We start from the raw sequence: 17,020 nt of genomic DNA on the forward strand, positions 1-17,020 counted from the left end.
ATTTTACTGTACCCACACCCTCTGCAAACAGTAATCCTCTCCAAAGTTAACTGATTTTCTTTAAGTTTAGAGCCAGGGTGTGTTGCTCTTGAGCTGAGTAAGAGCTAAGTACATGTGCCAAACAAATATCAGGTCAGTTTATTTATCAGGCTAACAGGATACGTACCTTGTTAAAAACTGTAAAGTAAAAATCTTTGCTTTTGTCTCTAAAGGATTGGATTAAAATTTAAACTGAATATTGCTTGTGAAAAATAACTGTCTGGGGTATACATCATTATTTTTCTTTGTTTCTACTTGATTAGCCCAATTCCATTGACGAGTTCAAATAACCATTCTCTTGAGTAAAACTTGCTGCCTTTTTTTTAATGCCTGCTATTAAAGAGAATCAGTTACCTATTTCAAATAAATAACATCGTGTCACTGTGGGTAATCTGATCAGCAGAAGTGGGGAAAAAATATGTTTTACAGTTTTTCAAAACACTTTTGGTTTGTTACTAGAGATATAATGAGAGATTCTGTAGTTCTGAGGGAAGTCCTTATTATAGAGCTTATATCAAATAGCAACAAACTCCCTGTTTCTACTTTTGATGTGGAGTGAATATGGGGGTTTATTTGTTTTTATTACTGATTTGTTTTTTGTTTTTTGTTTTTTTTTAAATACTTCCCATGGCTCTTCATTATTTGCTTGAGTGATATTTGTACCGTTAAAATGGTTAACTTGAAATTTCAGATCCCCAGACTTGCCGTTTGTGAAGAGTTCAGTCAAATGTCGTTAATATTAGCTGCAAATAAAAGCTTCTTTCATCCTATTATTAACAGAGCAGTAGCTTTTTTTTACAACCTCATTGTGACTTTTAAATTTCTTTTTTTCCCAGATATAAAGCCAGCTAATGTATTCATTACAGCTACAGGAGTAGTAAAGCTTGGAGACCTTGGACTTGGTCGATTTTTCAGCTCCAAAACTACAGCTGCACACTCTTTAGGTAAGTTTTCTCTGAGCTATAGGTGTTGGGAAGGTGGGTTTTTTTTAATATGGTGGAAATACTGTGCCCACTCATGAGGAAAAAGAGTTACGCCCAGCTAAAGTTTTTCTTCAATAATAACAAAAAATAAGGTGAGCACCACGGACAGATATAGAGAAGCTGGAACACTGAGGTGTTGCCTTGAGCAGTTGAGCTTGGGACAGGCAGAACACCTTACTGATGCCTGAGTACAGATAGGTAAAATCAATTCAAAGGCTGCTCAGTGAGATTTCTCCAGTAAATGACAGTGATGATTCTGTAATTAGACATCTAGATGTTTCTGTATGTTTGTTAAATGTGCCAAGAATGGTTAAGATTCTAATACTTAATCTCTCTTAGGACCGTGGGAGGAGACTCAAAGAATTGTTTTCTCCCATGCTGGTGTTTCTTTTTAGACTATGAAATATCAGCCTTCTTTGACTGAAATTTCATATTTTTCCTCATCTCTTAATTTAACTTTATTCTCATAGTCCCAATTATCAGTACAGTATGGAAAAAGAGAGGGGATAGATGTTGATCATGTTTGTACCACATTTGAGGTAGGGCTGATACTTCTGTTAACAGTCCAACGAAACTATTTCAGTAGGGAAAGTTTTGATACGATCCTTGCTTTCTTGTCTTCCAAAAAGTCTTTGGTCACTCTTCTGTGCCTTGCTGCTTTTATCATGTTTGGTGCATACTGATACTGGTACAGTGAAAACCATGAGTAACCGCTGAGATCTTAATAGCACTGAGATGAAACTCAGAGATGGACAGTCTTGCCTTAACAAAAAAACCAAGAGAAACAGAGGAGAGAAGCAGTGAGATCAGACTGGGAATGTGGTTGGGTTCCACATCGAAGTTCAGCTATAATCCTAAAGATCTGATATTGGTTCATGGCCCAATGCTGCTGTTTCTGCTGCCATCGTAGCCCAGAGGCTGTCTAACAGCGCTCAGATTTTATTTGTTGTAGTTGGGTCCTGGTGCTGCCTGTGAATGGAAGAAAGATGTAAATCAGCAGTGTGAAGGGGGAGCTGCTCCTGGACTGTATTTGTAGGAAGCTGTAAATCCTAGTCTGTAGGTAGGAGCATACAGAGAAGACAGAAGTCATTTGTGAGGGTGGGAGAGCTAGACTTCTGTTCTGATGCAGAAATCAGGAAGTTAGAGGAACAAACTGTTTAAGCCTTGGGTTATTTTTACTCACTGGAGGGGAATGGTTGCAAAGGGACTGAAGGCTGAGCTAGGGTTGAAAGCAATGTAAAACCACTAAGCCCTTGAAAACTTATCTTTTGCAACACAAGAGTCCAAATACTCCAGAGAGCAGAGGGATGGAAGCTTTGTTCCTAACGTTGGGTGCTGTTTCTTGGTAGATCAACTGTTATTTTTTTTTCTTTTTCCCCCTCATCTCTTTCTTTTCAATTTCCATCTTAATTATGACCTAATGTCAGAATTCAGCCTAGGAAAAAGATTTTGTTCAGCTAGACTGAACAGTTAGGCTACAGTGGAGACAGTGACACTCTGATTTATCATCTCCCTAGCAGAGCTTACATTTTAAAATTAATTTCTCATGCAGTTTCTGATGTTGCTTTTCCTGAAATTTCTCTCTGAGTTGTATCTTTTTATTATTCCATAAAGCTTTAGTGCACAAAACCCAATGAATTACGAACATGTGTCGCAATTTATATTGGTTTACAGGCTTTATAAAAATTTCAGTAGCAAACTAGATTCAGGCTTTCAGAGATAAAGAAATGTACTAAAATTTTCATCAGCTCCAAATTCTAAATGCTAATTATGAATAATACTGATTTAATTAGAACACTTTCTGATCGTCCATTTGAAACAAATGTAAATACTGCACTGGACATGATATGTCTACGTTCTTAACTCTTTCTGTACAGCCTTATCAAAACAGTAGAATTCAGCAGAAAATCTTTCTTTCAAAAATACAAAGGAATGGAAGCATTTGGTGGTGTTGATTCAGTACAAACTTGACAAAATTTCTTGGTTTTGGAAGACTTTATGCTAGAAAGACGAAGATGATCCGAGATGATCCTGTTCCTTTGCCTGTCACTGTGTGTTATTTTGTTGGTGGTGGTGCTTTTTTGATGGCTGAATGCCAGGCCTTCTGCTCTTTGAAATCATAGAGTGGTTTGGGTTGGAAGGGACCTTGAGGATCATATTGTTCCAGCCTCCTTGCCAGGGACAGAGACTGGCCTTGAATGCTTGCAGGGATGGGGCATTGGCAACATATTCCAATGCCTCACCACCCTCACAGTGAAGATCATCTTCCTTACATCTGATATAAAAAATTCTCATAAGTAATTAATAAATGGTATCTTTTGATTACTTAAATTGGGCCTTTTTTTTTTTCTTTAAACTGAAGTCTTGTTTTGGAGCTCTTTGAAAACTGGAAGAGTTACAAAAGTGATCTTAGCCCCCTTCCTGAACTCTGTTGGTTGTATAGTGTATTAGAGTTCATGGAATGTCAGTAATATTTAGATGGCCATTTGAAAAGCCAATCTCTGAAACACTTTCTGTATCAGCCATTACATTGTTTTGTATAAGTAGTATTAACATTTATAGGGAGATTTTACTCCGTTTAAAAATGTTTGCTAGCACTTATAGCTAGTTATTTAATTCAAGTCTTCAATGACTTGTTGGTTTTGAAGCAAAGACACTCCCTCCTCTAACTCATCTGCAGTGTGAGTTCTGCAGGTAATAAGATGGTCTGTTTATATCATAACTCCCTTCTTTGTAATGGTTTCTTTGCCTCAGGTCATTCAGATACCACTTCCTACCCCCTAATAACCACCATTTCCTTTATGCCCATTGCCTCTCCCGGTGGCAGAAAGCTTGTGTAAAGAAACAGCCCTTTCTGCTTCTGCAGCATCTTTAATGGGAAGGAGCTCCAGAGCAGCAGCAGATTCCGAGGAAGCACACTCTTTGGCCCTGGCCATTTTCAAGATGATTACTGTTCAGATCTGCAGCTTACCCAAGATGTGCAAATGCAGTGAGCAGAATGCTAAAGTTAGAGATTTTGCTCTTAAAAGCAGAGGTGCCTTAATGTGTTACATCTTTGTCTTCAATTATACTGCTCTTGTGTCCTCAGGTGAGTTAAGAAAGTCACTTGTCTTTGTAGCCACTTTGTGAGTATTTCCCTTATCAGAAAAGAAAGTAATGATCTGGGAAGGAAACAAAGTACAATCACATCTGATAGTTGCTTGCCAGCAATACTGCTACATACCAAATTGCTCACTGTTTAAATAGTTGTAATTCCTTTAGTAGGTCCTGAATGCCAGAATAATGAAGCTTTTGTGTCATATTCTGTTAAAAACAGTTTACAAGTAGTGATGATGGCTAGATCTTCAGGTTGTTTTTGTGATTCAATGACTAATGTAACTGTAATTTCAATTCCTTTCACTTACTGGTTATTGGGGGCCTCAGGTTGTGTTGCAGATAAGGTGTTAGACTAGGCTAAACACTGTAAAATGATAGCATTTGTTCTTCCTTTTCACTCTCATCAATCTTTCACAGTCATAGCAGACCCCTAATGTATCAGCAGGCTTCCCAGAGCTACTGGTTAAAATTACCTTTGCTTTTGGTAAACTACAAACCTTCAAACCTCTGTGTTTTCCGCTGTCCCCCATGGCTTCTGTGAAGCCTCTTTCTGGCACATTACTCATTGCCAGCTACTTGCATAATGTCTCAGAGCAGCAAAGGCAGTGCTGCTGTAACCAGCTAAGAAGCAGATTACTAACTTACTTCTTTTTGTTAGCTGAATTCTGCCAACAAAGCATCAGGATTATGCTAAACCAGTGCATTAATTAACAGATGGAAAATACAGTTGAAAGTTTTCAGAGGCATCCAAGTTCCCAAGTCCTTGGGGTTAAAAGAAAATATAAAAAAATAGGGGGAGAGTACAGTAGTGAGGATAACAAAAATATGGAAGCTGTGTCATGACAAATATTATTTCATTACAGTTTCCAATTTCAAGAGAGCTGTGACTAAACACCCATTAAAGTACTGCCGTTGATACCTTAGAATAACAGAGTTACCTCTGGATATCCTGGTAGCTATTTTGGTGTTGCAGTCCACCCATCCGCCTGCCTCTTCTTTCACAGGGAAAAGACTGTTCCTCTTGACCATTCCTCTGTTGTGGGTGAATACAAACATCCCATGAGACTAAATGGTTTTCACAGTAGTCCATCACTTTGAGTTGCCTTTCCCCAGCCTTTTTCCTTTTCAGCTCTTGATCTTTTGCAGTCTCAGTTCAGTGCTGTGGTGATTCTTCGGGCCAGTACTAAGAGAGCCTCTGGGGACAGGGGTTGCATCTGTTTTCCTAGGGCTTGAAGTCTCCCCCGAAATATTTAGGGAGGCAAATCCATTGTAGGATGCAGTATGGGATCTCTGTCCTTGCATATCTGTTGAAGAAGCATGTCCTCCATTTATATGCGTTTGGAATATTGTTTTTAATACTGTTTGCCAAGAAGGAAATCAGCTGAAATTATGACCTGCCCTGGGATAAGGTGGTACTGAGTTTCACAGTCCTAGCTCAGCCTTTCAGGAAGGAGTTTGCCCCCTACCTTTCTCCCTAAGAAAGTATGACAAAGTTTGAGATGTCAGCCTTCTTACAAGATGGGTCACATTGTCAAAGCAACCCCTATAACTTTTGGAACTGATTAGAATAAAATTATAAACGTGATCAATTAAAATTAACAACTTGGCATTCCTGTGTGACCTGATCTAGGTGGGACCTGCTTTGGCAGAGGATTGAACTGGATGATCTCTAAAGGTCCTTCCGAACCCTTATCGTTCTGTGATTCTATGATTATTAGTTTTAGACTTACATATTCCCTGTATCTCCATTGGAGGTGAATTCTGAGTAGATGAAGCTGATTCAGAAGTGCAGAAGTGATACAAGTTTTTTGTGTTACATAGAATAGTGTGGGATTCACACCTTAATTTTCATAGTTTGCAGTGAGAGTGCTGATTTTAATTTCTGACTGTATTGCAAGATGTTCAGTTTCAAAATAAGGTCAACTCATATTGAATTTACAGAATGTGATTGGTTTTCAGCATCAGTATTCAATGCTTTAGAAAATATTTCCCACAAAATTCAAGTAAAAATCTACCTAAGTCTGTGACTCCTTTTGCTGTTAGGCAGTAATTTTTCATATGTTCTTCCTTTATTCATCTGTCATGTGTGAACTCATCACTTTTTTATTAATGACTTTTTTTACAAAGCTGAAGCATCTCTCAGAATTTCTTACTTCCAAGTAACTTGTGTCACAGATGGGGAGGGTCTTATTAAAATCAAGAGGAGAGATGTCTTGGAGTGTCCGATGTAAATTTGCTTAGGGACAGTCCTAGTAAATGGTGCTTTCAAGAGCAGCCGTCTCCAGAGCCCACAGCTCTGAGGCATGATTAAGCTAGGGAAGCCCCAGATTTGGGAGCTGAAAAGCCCTTGCAGAGTCTAGCCCTGCAGCAGATGGCTGAGTCGCTCGTAGGAACCTCAGGTTCTGCAGGGCTCGCAGGTTTTACTGCCTTCCTCTTCAGGAAGCTGAAGATCCTGGATTTGAGTCTCACTTTCGTTTCAGATACCCAAACTAAATTATGTTTATTAGTTTCAAAAGCAGTTTCTTCAGGTATGTGTGTTCTCAAAAGGAAGAACAAACAACTCATGTGAAAAACAAAAAAATAACTGTGGAAGAAAATAACTGTGTGTTGTTATTTCCAGCCACAGTAACAGCAGTTTGGAAGGGAACAAGATGTGTGTGTGTGTGTGTGTAATATGCTCCCTTAGTTCTCTTCAGATGAAAATAATTATTTTTGAGCTTCTTTAAAAGCAAAAATTGGAAGTGTTCTACAACTGAATAATTCTGGTAATCAGATATCAGTAGTGAAAATAAGTCTGTATTGGATGGGATGTCTCATTCATGTGTATTTCTATCAAACTGAAGAGTCGTAAGTATGAATTGTAATTATATGTAGCAAAATGAGAAATATAGATAAGAAAAGTGGTTTTAGCTAGGAAAACTGTACTTTTACTATGCTGGAACAGAAATTTTCATTCAGAAATACTTGTGTATTTATTGCAGTTGGTACACCTTATTATATGTCTCCAGAGAGAATACACGAAAATGGTTACAACTTCAAATCCGACATCTGGTCTCTAGGCTGTCTGCTCTATGAGGTAATATTGATATATACGCTGAACTTAATAACACTATTGTGTTCCCCCCAATGTATTAAGTACTATTTTAGGATCTATTTCTATATATTTGTTGTTTAGAAAAGTATTTAACGCTGTGGTAAAGCTGCTTTTCAGCCCTTATATGTCTGTCTTTAATATTAGCAATGAGAAGTCTTATGTTACTTCAGAATATGAAATAGTTTTATTTGTGTGTTACTCAAGACTTGCCTTTTACTGGACTTGCTACAAACATTTTTACAGGAATTTCTTGAAGATTGGGCATAACTGAAGGATTAATAGGTGAATAATGGCAAGCACATGTCAAACAGTTCTAGGTGTTTTGATGGCCTCTGCTGATTGTATGGTGTTGGTATGAAATGCCTTGAGAAACAGTAGGGCAGACTTCAGCATGCAACTAATGCTTTCAGAAACTGCAATATATTTTTTTGGTACAAGTTTTAATTTCGTGAATTGTTTTACTTAGGTTTTAAATACTGTTAGCTTTTAACAATAAAGCTTTCAAGATAACAGTTTCTGCTGCACAGATATGTAATTTTTCTACTGTTCTTCTCTAATTGTTTAAACTAATATTGTATAATTTCTGTATTCATATATAGTCAAGACTGGTAAGTGACATCTAATTTTCAACAATACTATGTTCTGAGAAAATAAAGATCCAGGGCAATTTGAGGTCAATAAAGGTGTGAAGGACAGGTAGGTTTCGAAGGCAACTATGTCTTTTAAGTTCTTTACGTATCATCTGTTGATTGAAAGACAGTCCACTTCCGTGGAAGGATGCTGGAAAAAGATCTAGTTCTATCGGCAATGGAGTGAAGTTTTTCTAGTCATGTTCCAGATAAAAACTAATACACCCAACTCACTTGTTATTTATCTACAAGCCACCTGACTCCAGAGTAAACAGAACTCGTTTAACACGTGTTCTCAATGGGACTGGCACCTCCTGTTATCTTAAGATTTTATAGAAAACGTTGTCAGCCTGTTCAATTTACTACTGGGTGTGTTGTCTGCAGTAAGATTAGTTTATTGCCCATCTCTAACCTGTTTTAAATATTGAAAGAGCAAGTAGTTACATTGCAGTTCTGCAGAGTGTACAGGTCTGTGTAGAGCTGCTACTTCTAAATCTTGAAGACAATTCATGAAATCCGATACCAAGTATGTAGAAGTTTAAATCCTGAACTGAAACTTAATCCCATGTAGGGATTCCTTATTATTGACCATGGCAACTGCCATCAATTTTTTCTCAGCTTCACACTCCTGCACTAGCAGGTGCCTAAAGGTAGCAGAAAGGTAGTGTTTTTCAGTATTACTGACTCTTTTCCCACTCATTGGTTTTCTGGGAATTTTTTAAATATGAAAATAAATAAATAAAAACCTTGAATAACTAAAAATTATATAAAATAAACACGTTTAAAGGTTCAGTTTTTTCTTCTATATTATATGAAACAAAATTGCTGGCTACAAGTCAATAGCAGTTTCCTAAAGAAGATATTTGTTGTTGAGCTTGCTGCCTTGATGCTGGTTTAGTATATTAAACACCTATGTGAATATTAAATTGTTCTTTGATCTGGTAAATAATTGAAAAACAGTTAAATATCAGTTCCCATGATGAACTCAGCATCTTTAAATACTATTCTTTTTTAGAGGATTTTAAAAGTTTTACCAGGATGGTATTTAAGTTAACATGGTGTTGTGTTTGTTTTCGTTATTGTAAGAGTGAAATAGTTATTGGGATGCTTACTGATTGTTTATATTATATAGTTATAGTATGGGATAATGTCTTCAACTGTAGTTACAAATTTTTTTAGAGGTGTACCTATCTCTTAGTTAAATTTTGTAACATACCTGATGTCTATGGTATTTTCATTTGTTATCATTGAGCTGTGATGTTTAAATTTTAGGTGCAGTAAAATCTATGCTTAGCATTTTTTTTTCTTTTTGCTTATTTGAAAGTGCTTACTAAAGGTTCTTCAAGGCATCTGTGGACAAATGCATGGTATTTCTGTTATCTATGCAGTTTTGTACTGGATGTCTTTTTGTGATATGTCTATTGCCTATGTTTTATTATATTGATTTTATGTTGATATGTGCTTCTACGTGCTCTGGATTGTCTCCAGCTTAATTGGAGAAAAGCTGTGGCATGTTTATCACTTCTTAATAAATGCTTAATTGCTGCTAAACTCCTTTCAGTTATGTTTTAACTTAAGTTCAGACTAATTTTCTATAATGTATGTTGTCTTTAAAAATTACTGTTTCTATCCTGTATTACATTCTAACTATGTGGCCAGTAGGCTTTTTAAAAGTATATCTTAAAGTCTGATTTTTTTTTTTAGAGCCCCAGGTATTTCTGAAAACTCAAAAACACTACCACTGGAGTTTTAATTGATATGCAACAAAGTAGACTTTACTAATTAAAATCAAGATGCTGTGCTTTTGCTACATGGACCTTTACATGGAAAAGTAGGTCTTACACATTTCCTTTTATTGTTCAGCGTAGCAATTGCATCCTTACAGGGTTGTAGGTTGGTGGCTTACAGTTCAAAAAAAAAAAAAAAAGAGGAAAAAAAAAGAGAGAGAGAGAGCTGCCACCAGCCCTGAAGACAGACAGTGGGCTTTCGTCCCTCAGACACCCCCAGAATACTAATCAGGAAAGTCAGACCCTGGAGGTCAGGGAGCAAGTCAATCATTCTAGCAATCGTCTCAGTGTGGAGGATCAAATTAGCCTGAAAAATTCAGCTGCTGGGAGGAGAGGGCGAGCAGCTGTCAGGGGCAGCAGCGAGATGCACTAATGAACCAGATGAATAGTGCAAAAGCTTGAAAATAAAAACAGGACAGTTGACATTTTTCATCTGTCAAAGCAGGAGATGCATGAAAATATAGTATTCCTGTTTTAACTCCTTAGGGGACATTCAGGATTTTTTTAACACTCTGCAGCATTCAAACAAAAGTAGGTTTTAATGAACACCTAGAGTACAAAAATGAGAATCCGTGCATTTATTGAGAATGTCTGCATGCTTACAGACCCTGCAGTTGATTTTTCCTTTTGTTTCTTCTCCTCTTTTCTTTTTGGTCTTTAGCTTGCATTTTTAACATTCTTTTTAAGGTAAGAGACAATGTCACGTAAATCAAAAAATTAACATTTATTTTGGTGGTAGAGTTGTGGAATTTTTGGGAGGACTGTGGGCTGGACCTGTAGCCTTGCTACTTGTTTTGGGAGCTTGAAAATTATTTACTCGAAGGTATTGTGAAAAAGTACTGACCTATTTGAGAGCATTTTTTAAATCAGATATAAAGTAAATGTAAGAGAATTTAGGTGATTTTCTTCATCTGTTTTTCTCCAGTGATATTGGTGTTTAGACATGAAAGAGTTAAACCTCTATCTGAAAGACCACAAGACAGATGAGAGCCATTTTCAGCTTGTCCTGTCCCTGCTGAAGCTCACTGAGTAGCACAGCATGGACTAGCGTGTTTCACACACACTCTGCCTGTCTGGGGAATGTACACATTGTCCTTCCAAAATCAAACTTATTAGCACATGTAGAAAAGGGTGACTGACTTTGGGGCAGCAATGCACTCAAAGCAGCATTCACGCTGCTGCGGTTCAAAGACTTGGAAAGCTTTGAACAGAATGGAGAGATTGGAAATGAATTTTTAAATTTGTAATCCCGCTAACCATAGCGTTTGTTTCCACCTTGAATGTCAAGTTGTAGCATTGTCTGGAAATAAAGCATGGCTTTGCTAATGCTGGTTTTAAGCTGATCATTTATATAAGTGCTCTCAAATAGATATTATTCCTTTTTTTCCTTACAGTTGTAAATTCAAGTAACAGGTGCCAGTTGTGTACTTTTGATGATGTTTTGGGATGGGTTTTATTAAAGTATTTTTTATAGCATCCTGAATTAGGAGATATTTGGGATAAGGTTGTGTGGTTCTGTCATTTTTGGAAGCATAGACGTTACCTTTGGTTTTCCTGCTTTAAAAAACCCAACTCTGTTGAAGTCTAATATAATAGCAGTGGAAGGTTACAAAGTCTACTACTATTATCTATCATTTTCAACAGACTGCATTGCTTTAGATCAGATAATACTTTGAAGTAAATTATGCCTTTTCTCCCAAAAAGTCTTCAGAGGAAAATTACCTTGCGCATTTTGGGTGGGGGTTTTTCGCCTCCCTCGTGGTGCAAGGACCCTCCACGCTCACAGCAGGATTGGAAACTACTCCACTTTTTCCCCAAACTCTGTTAATAGAACTCTAATGGTATGGAATTCAGATATTGTGATACAAGGATTGTGAGAGGTACGACTGTACAACATAGAATAAGGACACACACTGGCTACAGTAACAGTTTTGGAACTTTCTTTCTGGCAGGGTGATGCATCTAAGGATGGAATTGAAAGCTGTTAAAAATCTTTTGATCTGTTAGTATTACAGATTCTATGACAAAGCAGGTTTACTTAAAAACACAGAAGAAAATTGTACGTTTTCTTTAAACAGATGGCTGCACTGCAGAGTCCCTTTTATGGTGATAAAATGAACTTGTACTCCCTGTGCAAGAAGATAGAACAGTGTGACTACCCACCTCTCCCTTCAGATCACTATTCAGAGGAAGTAAGTAATTTTCCTTTTCGAGGGCTAGATCCTCGGTTTGTGTAAGCTAGCACACTTCCAGGGAAGTAAATAAAACTTTTGTGACTTTATGCTGTTTGCAAGTTATGCCTGTAAGTGTTTGCTTATTGAACTTGCTCAAGTTTTCCTGTCAAAACAGGTCTTTGCTACGATTTTATATTTGAAGGGAGACTAATGATGGAAACCTCATACTGTTAGCTTCTTAATTTCATTGAGCTTCTTTGCAAGTGTGACAAAATGCTTTCCCAGAATGCACGATGATATGTTGTACGTGCCAGAATGCAATTGAGTCATACATCTACAGTGTGCTTTTCTAAAAGCACAACTACACAAGTTGACGTTGCCCAGGAAATTAGCGCACTAGCCCTGTTTCTCTAGAGGCTCACATTAAACACAGATATAATGCAACCTGCTAGTAAAAATGAATTGTTTAGTTCCCATTTGTTTGCATTATAAAGCTGCAATGTGCTGTTGGATACAAGTGAGAAGCAGTTCATTTGCAGGAAAGAGTAAGTCTTGATAACATTAACAGTAAATTTCGGAGAAATATAGGCAGGCGCAATGTAATTGACTCTGAACAATATACTGGTGCCTATCGCAGAAGTGTTTGTTTTAAGCTGATGGGTAACAGTTCTTTACTGTCACTAATGCATTTAAGGGGGGTACTTGCTTTTTTAAGCTCTAAAATGAAAAGAAGCTCAATAAAATAAATACTTTTCATAGTGTGAGTAACAGAATGGAGATAATATAAATGCTTGCTTGTTAATGTTCTGAGATGCCAGTTCTGAAATACTTTCCCACTTTGAAAAGAACAGGGCAAACTGATAGAAGCTGTAAACCAAAGAACATGTATTAGCAACCGATTCTAATTGAATTCAGCCTCCATGAATTAAAGATTACTTTGGAAACGCGAATAAGCATGAGCAGTGAAATACTTTTAATAAACATAAAGCGTTGTGCAGTTTCATTTATAGAGTAGGAGGTTGCAATTCTGAACCTTAAATATTTTTGCATTCCAAGACAGTGATTGGACTATTAATAAAAGATTACTGCCCAGTATTTTGTTTTATTTTTGTTTTTACATTGACAGTTTTTCCCCTTTTATGAAACAAACTGGACTTAAAAGGATAATTCAATGACATTGCAAAGGATAAAATAATGATTTATTGTGTAATTTATACACTATACCTCTCTGTGAGTTTCCCAATTAGTCATTTCACCTTGGCCATTTTTAATTATTGTTTATTGTAGACTATAAATATGGCAGTTCATATAACCAACTTCAGAACTGGAGGCCTAGAAATACGGTAGGGTGTGAACAATAATGCAAAATGATAGCAAGAATGTCAGGGGCCGTTCTTTGTTGTGTCATTCATGCTGTCTTCCTTTTTCCATGAAGCACATGAATATTTCACATATCTGCATCCTCATCCTCTATTCTTCTTGACTAATTTTCAGACTGTCTGAATTTGCATTTCACATGGTAGCTGATTAGGAGATGCCGAGTGCAGCAGCGAAGCCTCAGCAGGCGGTTTCCATGGTGACCTTCAGCAGGATTTTAATGATGATACCACTAGTGGTTCGTTGAAGTTGGCCTGCCTGCAGGGCTACTTCACTGCAGCTAAGTGTGAAGTTGGATATGTGGATTCCCAGCCAAGGGGCAAATATCAAAGTCTGGCCCAGACAGAAGGTCTTAGAGTTTGGATGGGGAAAGAGATTCCACCTTCTACTTCTATTGTGTAGTTTCTAGTGTTGAAAACAGATGCGAAGCATCTTTATTTAAAAGCAGGCACATAATTCTGCACCTTAGGTAATCCAGTTACTTGCAAAATATGTGTAAATTACTTTAAAACATAATGAGAGAATGAGAGTTAAGGATGAGGACAGGTATGAAAATTGTTACTTACAAGTAGTAATCAACTATGGAAACCCAATGTGGTTTAAGCTGTCAGGCAGCTTGACACCGCACAGCCGCTTGTTCACTCCCCTTCCCCCCGTGGGATGAGGAATAGAATTGGTAAAATTCACAGGTTGAGAGAAAGACAGTTGAATAGGACAGAAAAGGAAGGAGAAACAATAATGATAAAAGAATTAGAGTATACAACGCAAGCGATGCGCAGTGCAGGTGCTCACCACCCACTGACTGATGCCTGTTCCTGAGCATTGGTCTCCAGCCAGCTTTATATACTGGACATGACATCCTGTACTACGGAATATCTCTTTGGCCAGTTGAGGTCAGCTGCCTTGGCTGTGTTTCCTCCCAGTGTCTTCTGCCCTTCAGCCTGCTTGTTGGTGGAGTGGTGTGAGAAGATGAAAAGTCCTTGACTTAGTGTAAATGCTGCTTAGCAGTAGCTAAAATATCAGTGTATTATCAACATTATTCTCATCCTAAGTCCAAAATGCAGCACTGTACTAGTCAGTAGGAAGAAAATTAACTCTGTCCCAGCTGAAATCAGCACAAGACTGTAATGGGAATGTCTTTATGTTCGATTGGAAGTTTTGTATCTTCACTAAGGTGAAAAAATAGGTATGTTTCTTGGTCCTTGCACCAAAATAGACCTTTTATTACTTGTATGAAAAAATACTGTGCTGGCATGAACTATAAAGAAGAGACACAAACAAATGGTAGATGTCATCTTAAGGTACTGTCCTAAGTGTTTCACCTCTACTGGTGAAATTTAGATATGAAATCTTTAACCAGGTTGGAAGCACATTCAGTGAGCAGTAAAGATCAGGGGTCATAAACAGTAAAACCACTTCATATTTTATAACAAAACAATTTTCTGAAAGGAAAGTTTCACTGTTGTTCTCTGCATCCTCAGATATAGGAGTCTAAACACATTTGTTACAAAATAGAAGACAAATGCCTTTTAGAGAAACTTTTTGTAGGTAAATGTTAATACATTTTGAACTGTCTGTGAGACCACCCTGCTTGTAATGTGTTTCATCTGTGTCATCAGAGGATGATGTGACAAAAATGCACCTTGAGACAGACAGATGGATAATGCTCTTTCACAAACTGTTGCTTCAGCAGTAAAGACACAAGCCAAGATTTTCACATAGTTCACAACTTTGGATATCTTAATTTTGTATTTTCCTTAAGCATATCTGCTATTCAAGGTGAGTCCTCAGCATTTACTGAAATGTGCTGTGCTGCTTTAGGGAGTTGAAAGCTGGGACTCCCTTGCTACCCGCAATCAATACCCGTGTTGCTTTTTGTGATAGATGAAGTTCTGAAATCTTCCCTTTGATTGAGGTGCAGTTCTCGAGTCCATAGCCACCTCCTACCCAGATGTGAAGGCTGAATGAGCCAGCAGGTCTACAATGGAAACACTAGTTGCCAGTGAAAGGTCTTGAGAATAACACTGAGAGAGGCTTTGAGAAAGTCTCCTATTCAGATTAAGAACAGTTTTGTGCGGTTTTTTTTTAACCAAAATTTCCTATATGAAAATTTCTCTTTTTTAGCTGGCTAACAATGCAAAGTACTTGTCTGTCATATTTCTGTCTTTTCCCCCACTTCTCCTGACTTGAGTGATAATTTATTTATTTCATAGCTGAAAAACATGCTAAAGTTAAAGAAAGTGTGTCCCACTGCTCCAGTGTCAGGCTAAGCTCCAGGCTAAAGACAGTCGTTGTGCTAAGTGCACAGAGGAGGTTAAGAACAGTAAGCAGCCAAAGAAGTTTGCAGCTTGGGAATGCAACAGGAGGTCCCTCCAGCTCAGTCATAAGTCTGCTCTGCCTGTTGGCCAATCTGTGCCAAGTAACAAAAAATTACTCCATCTCTAATGATAGTCTGACTTTAGAATCCCAGTGCCTCTTCCCATGGTACTGTCAGGCTCTTCAGCTATATTGGAAATGTTATTAATACTGGAGGGGCTGACAAATGGATTGCAGGTTTATTGAAACAGAGAATCCTGGAGGAGTTGAAGAAATAGTGCTATAACCAAGTATTAGCATCCATCAGAGTCCCAGTTTCAATCCTGAAAGACTGTCTTCCTGTGCAACTGCTTTCATCTGTATAGCAAAATTAATTCACCTTCTCCCAAAGGTTTGCTGTTTGATATCAAGGCTCAAAAGAACTCAAGGATTTTGAAATTACTCATGAATCTGCACTATCATTGTGTAGTGTCCCGGTGTCAGCTGAGTGCTTCTGCCTTAAAATGGAGATTCTGGACTAGGAGAGGAGAAAGGAGACTTCGCAGTAATGTCAGTCACCAATATTTACATGTTAAGACTCGTAGCCAAAAGAGGTCTATGACACTGTGATTTAATCTCTTGCAGTGATAGTGAAGGTTTGTCACTAACTGAGCTTGTGAGTAAACTTTTCAGTGACTCCCTTCCTATGAACATATTCCTGTAGATCCTTTCTTGCATCCTAACAAGAGTAGCTATGTATGCATTTTGATTTGAGTAGAAAAGTAGAAGCCGCAGAAACTACCAGTCAAGACACCATGTGGGTGAGTGTTTTTTCTAAGTGTGCTTACAGAGATGAGTAAAAACTGCAAGTCTTACATGTGCTTTCGAGTAGTGATGCTATTTTGCTGGTGTCCTTGTAAGCAATGCATCTTCTTGGCCATTTTATTGAAGCTTGGAATTATAATACCCTGTAAGAAGTAACTAGCTCTGAAGAAGAACTTCCTCTTGAATGACTTAAGAAGCAGTTTGAGTCTGATTTTTAGATGATAAAGTTCAGTATAGAAAACAAAATCAGAGTTATCCATGGGCCAAAACTGAAAAGACATGAAGTACCCTGCTGGAGGTAAACAAGGCTTCTCATGTTTTTCACAGGTAAATTTCTGCTTCTGCTGTTCTACCTACAGGAAAGCAATTGATACACAGCTAATAAAAACAGGAGAAAGAATACTCTTATTTACTCTCTGATGATAGCCTTATAGGTCTCAATCCTTCAAGGTCTTTACTAAGACTTTATTTACTGTATGCAGTTCTATTTAACAGATGGAAGTCTTCACAGAGAAAAATAAATGTATATGTACAAGATTCATCGATTGTATTCTGCAGATAAACATACTTGTATTCTCTTTACAAAATGTTTACTTACTTTAGTATAGATTCAGACCTAGGGATTTTGTATGTTCTTCAGTGTTTCCTGATTTCTGTGCAGGCTGTCTGAGGTATTGCATAGCAAGCTGCTCATTTCTAATACATCGTGCCTGTTGCTTAC

At 37.6% G+C, this 17,020-nt stretch overlaps 1 protein-coding gene across 2 annotated transcripts in view; it reads left to right on the plus strand.

Moving 5' to 3' along the window:
- The window catches only part of NEK7 (NIMA related kinase 7), a 64,303-nt gene that overhangs the window by 36,945 nt on the left and 10,338 nt on the right, over positions 1 to 17,020 (plus strand). For both annotated transcript variants that reach the window (XM_062003709.1, XM_062003710.1), the window contains exons 7-9: positions 876 to 983; positions 7,100 to 7,194; positions 11,707 to 11,820. In XM_062003709.1, the coding sequence (XP_061859693.1) occupies positions 876 to 983; positions 7,100 to 7,194; positions 11,707 to 11,820 (317 nt within the window). The remainder of the gene's footprint in view (positions 1 to 875; positions 984 to 7,099; positions 7,195 to 11,706; positions 11,821 to 17,020) is intronic.

This window comes from Colius striatus, chromosome 10 (assembly GCF_028858725.1).
Source record: "Colius striatus isolate bColStr4 chromosome 10, bColStr4.1.hap1, whole genome shotgun sequence".
Taxonomy (NCBI): domain Eukaryota; kingdom Metazoa; phylum Chordata; class Aves; order Coliiformes; family Coliidae; genus Colius; species Colius striatus.